At 29.6% G+C, this 8,252-nt stretch overlaps 1 protein-coding gene across 1 annotated transcript; it reads right to left on the reverse strand.

The window, feature by feature from the left end:
- Nucleotides 1-5,726: 5,726 nt before the first annotated feature.
- On the reverse strand, nt 5,727-7,544 carry LOC135950971 (phospholipase A1 2-like). Its single transcript, XM_065500509.1, has 3 exons — nt 7,200-7,544; nt 6,768-7,137; nt 5,727-6,618 (listed from the first exon to the last, which is right to left on the reverse strand). Exons 1-3 carry the CDS (start codon nt 7,249-7,251, stop codon nt 5,883-5,885), a joined length of 1,158 nt encoding a protein of 385 aa, XP_065356581.1. The 5' UTR covers nt 7,252-7,544; the 3' UTR covers nt 5,727-5,882.
- Between the last annotated feature and the right edge of the window lie 708 nt (nt 7,545-8,252).

Consider the following 8,252-nt stretch of genomic DNA (forward strand, 5'->3'; position numbering starts at 1 on the left):
TATGGATTTTATTTGAAAAACACAAAATGTATAGGAAATGTAATTTCAAATTACCACAATTTTATTTTACTTGCTGCCAAATGTAAGTATAAAATATGTATTTGTTTTTATTTATTTTAAGTGCTTATCTTTCTCTCCTAAAGGGTTAAATTTATACAAACATATTTACATCTCAGTTCATGTTTCCATGTTTGTATTCAACTCCATAAGTTTTCAGCACATTTTAGTTAAATTAAAATATTTATGTTTTGAACGTGCTTGTTGCTGTTAATTTTTAGCTGTTTTCTTTTAAATTTTTTTGTTTTATTTTTAATGCTTGTTTGTGATCTTCTCCCATCCCCATGCATCTCCCTTAAATTCACATTAGAAAAGTTTATGGTAAAGCAACATTAAAATATAGAAATGCTTAACTATATACATACATAACACATACATATTTTGGAAAATGTATGAACATCTACATTTACATAGTATATGTATCTATGTGTACACTCACAAACATGTTGTTAGTTTTCAGATGCAGAGAAAAAAGTATTCAGTTTTTCATATAACACCGTCCAATAAAAAGAGAAAAAAATCGTTAGACACGAACCGGATGATATAGGTGTGAAACTATAAATTAAATGAAGAAAAATTGCGTTTTCAGTTTTTCATTTCGTGATCCTCTATACTTTTTAAAGGACTTCAAAGTTTCAAAGAAGTACATTTTTCAAAAAATATTTAAAAATATTTCAGCTAATCCAACAATGCTAAATTTGATGTCCAAAGAACAAGAGGAGTTGTAAAATATTTTGTGTTGTCTTTATTTTATCCTGTCAGGATCAAAAGATGTCAAAAATGTCCTTTAAAATTTTTATCCTTTAATATTGCCAATACATTTTTTTTTAAAAATAGCGCGTTAAAGACCCAAATATTCTATACTACATGTCAAAATTTCATCCTTATTAAATATAAAGTTCAAATTAAAACATTAAAAAAAATATTAAACAAATTAAAATATTAAAAAAAGGTAAAATTGTACACTTAAAAGGATGGCGATATATATTAAAAAAAAAGAATTTTCAACCAAAAAATCGTCTTTAAGGTGCGAGTTTCTTTAGAAATGAGGTTTGTCCCATAGCAAATATATGGGACAAAATATCGCCATCGTTTTAAGCGTACAATTTTACCTGGGATATGATATATTTAAATAATTTTAAATCGCAGAATTTTCTTTTAACATAATTTTAGAAAAAAACTTGTCCAAAACCTCAAAAAAAACATTTTTTGGGATATTTTTTTATTACCTATCCTTTTTTCAAGAAAATCAAAAAAAGTCCTTTCAAAAGGAACATTATTAAAATATTCGACTAAAATTTTTGCCGGAAAATTTCAGGGGGGATCACTAATGATACCAAAGATGTAGATAAAGCTCTTTACGCCACCTTGGGTCTCACATTTTTTTAAAAAAAAAAACGCCAAAAATCTATTTATAATCCGAATGAGCTAATATAAATAGTCCTAGAGAAGATCTACAAAAAACGTTCATATATATGTAGGTTATCACTTTTAGGTCAAAAGTTATTTAGGTTTATATTCTTTATATATATAATTTTTCTGTACGTGTGTTAGTAACTAAACTCCTCCTTAAAGGCTGGGCCGATCTCGGTGAAATTTGTTGCATGTGTTTGAGTGGGTCCCTGGATGGTTTAGATTCACAATTGACCTATATAGGAACACTGGGCATGGCACCTCTCATACAAAGTAAAAATTTATTATTGCATATCTGGAGTACTATTATAGTGGGAGTCTTCAAACTTTGTGTGAGCTATGGCAGAACAACGTTTGGTGGGACAGGCAGTATTTATATAAAAAATTAAAAAAAATGATCGAGCAATTTTAAATATAAGCTCATTTAGATTATAAACAGATTTTTTGCGATTTTTTTAAAAAATGTGAGACCCAAGGTGGTGTGTAATTTTGCTAATTAAGCGTAAAGAGCTTTATTTACATCTTTGGTATCTATAGTGACCCCCACTGAAATTTTCTGGCAAACATTTTCGTCGAATATTTTAATCCTTAGATGTCCTTTTTGAAAGGATTTTTTTCGATTTTCTCGAAAAAGGGTCAAATTGAACACTAAGGAGAGGTGCTATAGGGTTAAGATCTTCCACAAAAATGATCCACATAAAATTGTACAATATAAACCTAACAATAAGAATTCTCTTATTCTCCCTTCGTTCAAAAAATGAAAACTTTGACCCACTGTAAAAAAAATTCAGACCAGATGGACTGTAAGTTTATTCTACAAAAATGATCTTCTCAACATGCCGTTTCGGGTATTTTGAACTGATTAATACAAAATATGCGCCGTTCTTTAGTCTTTCATATAGTTTTATCAGTTTTAATAAAAGTAAATTTTTTTTAGTATGAGTGTGTTTTTTCGTTGTAAACGTCAAAATGAAAATTCATGTTTTCTCGTATATTTGACTAGTAAAAATTTGGGTTAAATACAGATTAGAATGATATTAATATCTACAATTTAAATCAGGTTTTATTTCTGAAATTGCATGATTTGTTGAAAATTTATTTAAGAAATAGTAAAATGTCATAAGACATTCAAAGCCGTTTTTCTCGAAATGACTTTTTTTAAATTATTACGTTGTTGCAGCAAATGAGCGATATGTCGTAGTGGCACTTGTTTTTCCAATATCGAACAATTTTACAAACAGACCCACCCTAATAAACATATAATAAGTAAATAATAAAAATAAAATGACTTTCTGTGGTTTTTTGTTTCTATAAGTGCAGTGTTTATTATTTGCACCATTTGTGATTATCACATTTGCAATTGTGTGTGAAGGAGCAGAAAACGAATTGTATTTTTAAAAATTTGATCAGCTACTGAATGAAATGTGTGCTTATTTTTAAACGTTTGCTGAGTGAATTTTTAACACTCATGTTGCGTACGTGTACTGGGGCCCAGTTTGACTATGAATGTCTCAGCTTTTCTAGAAGCCAGTCCGGAACTAGTGATTTTACCCATCATTCAGGGTGACAACTAGTTACATAACTAGATACGTGACTAGTTACATAACTAGATACGTGACTAGTTATTGACCCTAGTCACCCTTTTTGATTACAATAAGAACACGTTAAATTCACATACTGGTTACATAGCATCAGTTACCTTACTAGCTACCTAACTGGTTACTTGATTAGCTATATAAGTAGTTATTTTAATATGTACGGGTGCCTCTGCTGGGTAAAATAACCACTTTCTAAAGTGAAGCACAAAATAAACATTAAAAGTGACTTCACTATTTGACGAAAAATACGTAACTGCTAAATAAAATATATATTAATTACACTATGCGACAAATAGTAGGGTCAGTGATCGACGGAGGTTCTGCCCAATGGGAAATGTTAGATCGGTAAAAAGAGTTATACGTGTTCCGGCGTTTCGCTGGGTCAGGTCTAGGAATCGAGATTAGTATTTGAAATTAGTATATATCGTATAGGAAAAATTGTAATTCTTTTGCATTTTTCATGCATTTGATCATCATCTAAATATCCGAATATTGCAAAGTTATGTTCAGTAAAGTTGTTAAGCTCAACGCCGGCTAAACATAGTCAATAAATAAAAGTGGAATTTTTGGTTTTCATTGAGTGGAAGGACCCTGGAAAATCAGTTTTTCATTTCAATTATGTTCGTTAGTTGTCTTACAAAACTCAATTAAAATAATCATTGGAAGCCATTAATGAGACTAGCGGAAAAGAAAATATATACGCAATATATAAATTGATAGAATATTTTTTTCAAAAATAAAGGAATAAAAAATGGTAGCTGATTTTTTTGGAAAATTATAATTTTATAAATGCAATAAATGTTTTGTTAATGCATCGTTTTTAATGAAATTTTACACTTCTATAGAAACCTTAGATCCAAATCAAAAAGTGAAAAAGATATTTGTGAATTTTTAGCGACAATCCCATAATTCGCTAAAAACCATTTCAAAAGTCCCAAAATTGGGATTTTTTAGATTTTTGGATCTATTGAAGGCACCAAGGTCGGGGCTATGAAGTCCCTTTGCGCATATTCAAGAATATATTGGGACATACAAAACCGGTCTAAATTTTTTGAAAGCAGCTATGCGATTAGAGAAAATGTTGTCTAAATTAGAAATTTACATAACAAATAGGTCTACTTTGGATAACTCTGGATCACGCAATAATAAGAATTTTGATAGTATTTTGCTTTTATAATATTTCCTGAAATATTATCTTTCAGAAAACTAAAAATAAATTATTTATTTTTTTCTTATTTTCTGCATAATTTAAAATTAATATAAGTACTTTTTTGGAAAAAAAATGCCGAAAAAGTTTGAATGTACATAACTTTTGACTTAGTAAAGATTTCTAAACAATTATTTAATACGATTATTAATTCAAAAAAAGATTTTCAAGAAAATCAGGAAAGAATTGGATCAGTTATTAGCAAAAAAGCAGTCCAAGATAGGTAAAAAAAATACAATTTTACTTTTCAAATGCGAATAACTCGTAAACTATAAGAGATAATATATGGCTAAAGCAATGTTTTTTGTAGATCGCGTCTAGTAGATATATATAAAAATCTTTAAAATCGGATCGCAAACAAAAATTTGGCATCATTTTTAATTTTTGATATACCCCCATTTTAGGCCACTGCGGATCGGCCTGCCCTTGGTGTTATAAGCCCAAATTCAAAACTTAAACTTACTAACGCCTCCTCTATAGCCATTTATTAAAATCGGGCTATTCGTTTAGAAGTTACAGATTTATTTCCACTTTTCCCAGTTCCCCCACTGTGCATTGGCGGGTTAAATTCAGGAAATGTTCCGATATACAGTATTTATGTAATTTCATTGATTATGACAAGTTTTGATGAATTAAAAAAAGTTAAACATATAAATAGAGAACTATGATCAATTTTAAATAAACATTGACAATTGTTCAACTTATGAATTGTAGATAAATACACATAGATCAGAAACTCAACTGTCAAAGACCTAACTCAGTTGTTAAAAACCCAAAGATGAGAATGTTTTAGTAAAAAAAAACCATGTGAAAATAAAAACAACACAAGTAGGTGTGATTTTCTTCGGATTTTTTGTTTGATTTGTTTTCTAGCTTCCACTCTATGTGTATGTCTCTATGAAATGAATTATTTATAAGTTTTGAGTGTAAAATGCGGACTTCTATGTATATATTTATCATTTATGTTGTTGCACAAAATGTCTCTTTAGTTTTTAATGTACATTCTACATAAAATGCACACTAAAATTTAAGCGGTTTTTATATGTGATAAAAACAAAAAAATAATAACTCATACATATTGCACTGCATTATCTTTTATTCCACAAAGGCATTTCACTTAAAATCTACGTACAATGCTTTGATGATGATGATGTTTCTGTTTTGTTGTACATATTTTCAAAATTATAATTGTCTGGTTTTAAAATTATAAATGTATGAATGTCGAGAGTATATAACTAGTACTCGTATTTCCGTTTTTACATAAAATTTAATTAGTTCGTAATGTACGTGTATGATTTTTTGGAGCGTTTCGTTTGTAAGCAACTTCCGTATGTTATTTGTTTCTTCTTATTTTTGGTATGATAATAAAATAATGATTGTAATTATAAAGCGGTAATATCTTGATAACATAAGAGTGTGATAATAATTGCTTAAAATTCTTTGATATGTTGTTTAAAATTTTTTTTATTCTAAGCAAATTTTTAAGAGATCTTAAGGGTATTAAATTAAAATAAATAATTTTTAATAAATAACATTAATTATAGTTAATCTCAGGTACTTGTTGTCTTTGTTTAATTAAAGCTACATAATAAGAATTATTTGTATTATCAATTTTCATTATTCCCTGACAAAATTACTCTACCCAAGGCAAAGGGTTCTTTGCTATTGGTGTCCACATAAAACAAACCACTTTTGGGTATTGAAGGTTCTCCACCCATACGATAATCCCGTGTATCCGTATCATTACAATTCCACTCTCGCTGGCGACGCAAACATTTCAAACCATAAAATCCCAGAGGGGAATTTAGGGATTCCACAAACATTTTATAGGCCCTTATATGAGAACAGCCCACATAGTAACATTTCTTTTGATAGCTGCCATAGTTGGGATAAAATGTAGCATTTCCGGTTGGCTCTAAGAAACCCAAATTACGACTTGTTTGTATGCTCTCCACATATTTGGCATCTGTGGGATCAATACGGAAATCAGTACTCTTCTTGCGAAATTTGGGTCCAGCAGGATCCAAAGCAAATATGGTATTATATCTGTTGGGCCAGCTACGTTTGCCGGCTGCACCAGCTATTTGAGCACCCAATGAATGGCCAATAAGATAGATATCATCGTATTTAATTTGGGCCTTTTCCGCTAAATAGTTGGTAAATTGAGCCACATAGGCACCAAAGGTCTCGATTAGTCTGACCACATGGAAATAGTTGATATTGGCAGCATGGGAACTCCAATCAGCTATAATCACATTAAAGTCTCCATTCTTGAGGTAAGCATTTTTAATATCACGATTAAAGGAACCTCTAGACTGGCTCATCCAACCATGGATAATGATTCTATAAAAACAAAGAAGAATGTTATAAATAACAAGAAATTATAAAGCTACGCAACCAGTCTGAGTTTATGTATTTAGCATTTCAAAAACAAAATTTAAACAACTCCCGGATGCTTGTTTGACCTTCAAATTCCATTCTCTTTTTATTACCTGGTTGGCTTTGAAGCATCCAAACCGGATGCTCTCAATGAATTAACATCACCAATTATCAGCTCCCTGCCACAGTCAGGAAACTCCCGTTTGAACAGATAAAAATGCATTTCCAGTCTAGGACGTGAAAAGGGACTTAAATTTCTAACAAGTTTCTTTAGAAAAGGCACATCCAGAAATCTACGAAAGCCTCTCTCTTGCCGCAAATCTTTATCACATTTTAACCACTCACAATACTCATCATCATCATTTTCATCCTCCAAAGCTTGATTAATATCCAAATTTTTATCCTGAGAATTTAATTCAGCCACTGGATAATCTTCATCATAATCTTCAGACTCCACATCTTTACTATTGTCCGTCAAACAAACTGTAATTTTAAATATTTAGATATTTTTTTTTTGTTCTTTAACAGTTATTATTTAAACTCACTTAATGTGTTTGCACTACATAACAGAAATAATGTTATTATTAAGAATCTCATAATTTATCTCAAAATATTTGGTTCTTTTTATTCAGGGTTTTAACTAAATTAGCTTCAATTAGCTGCACTTGTGAGTCAACAAAATATTAATTGCCTTGTATTCGTTTCTTTCAATTGTTCTTTTTGTTGAAGCAGTATTTTTTAAAATAATATTATTCCATTTGCTTTTGCTTTACTGCACTTTACTTGACTGGCTATTGAACTCTAATGTTTTTATTCAATTATATTTGTTGGCTTTTATATCGTTTTGTTTAAACAATAGTTCGTTGTTGCTGTTTATTTCGCTAAACTAGTTTTTTTTTTTTTTTTTTGCTTCATGTAGTTTACTGGCTGCTTTTAGTATTTCTCTCATTTTGATCTTATTTTTAGCATTTTGTTTTAAAATTAATATGTTACTTAACTTTTGTTGTTGCTGCTGCTGATTGGTGTTTTTATTTGCAAAATGTTGAATGCACTAATGCGGAATTATTAACCCATTTAAGAGAGGGGGGTCAAAATTAGCATAGTGGAGATGATATAGTAGCACACCGTTAGAATCTAAAAGAAAAATATGTTGAAATGTGAAGGGCGTGGGAAGAATTTTTTTAACTATTTAGTTATTTTAATTATTATAAATAATATTAGAATTTGTGCATGCGATTAGGGTGGTTCAAAAAAAAAATGTTTCCAAAATTTTCTAATTTTTATCAATAAAAAATCTATATATGTATATAAAAATGAAATGGTCCATGTATGTAATGGCATCACTAGGGTGGCCCTTAATAAACGAAAGTTGGATTTTGGCCATTCCCACCCTCCAGTTTGGTGAACATTAGTAAAAAAATCATCCTGAAAAAATTTTAGGTAAATCGGTTTTGAGAAGAAAAAATGCATTTTTTTAGTTTTTGTAAAAATTTTGCCATTAAAAAATTACTTTTGTAATTTAATTTAAAAGAATCGAAATGTGTACGTAATTGTCGTTCTAATGAGACATAAAAAACAGAAATTGGTCAAAAAATGTC

Source organism: Calliphora vicina, chromosome 2 (assembly GCF_958450345.1).
Source record: "Calliphora vicina chromosome 2, idCalVici1.1, whole genome shotgun sequence".
Lineage (NCBI taxonomy): Eukaryota > Metazoa > Arthropoda > Insecta > Diptera > Calliphoridae > Calliphora > Calliphora vicina.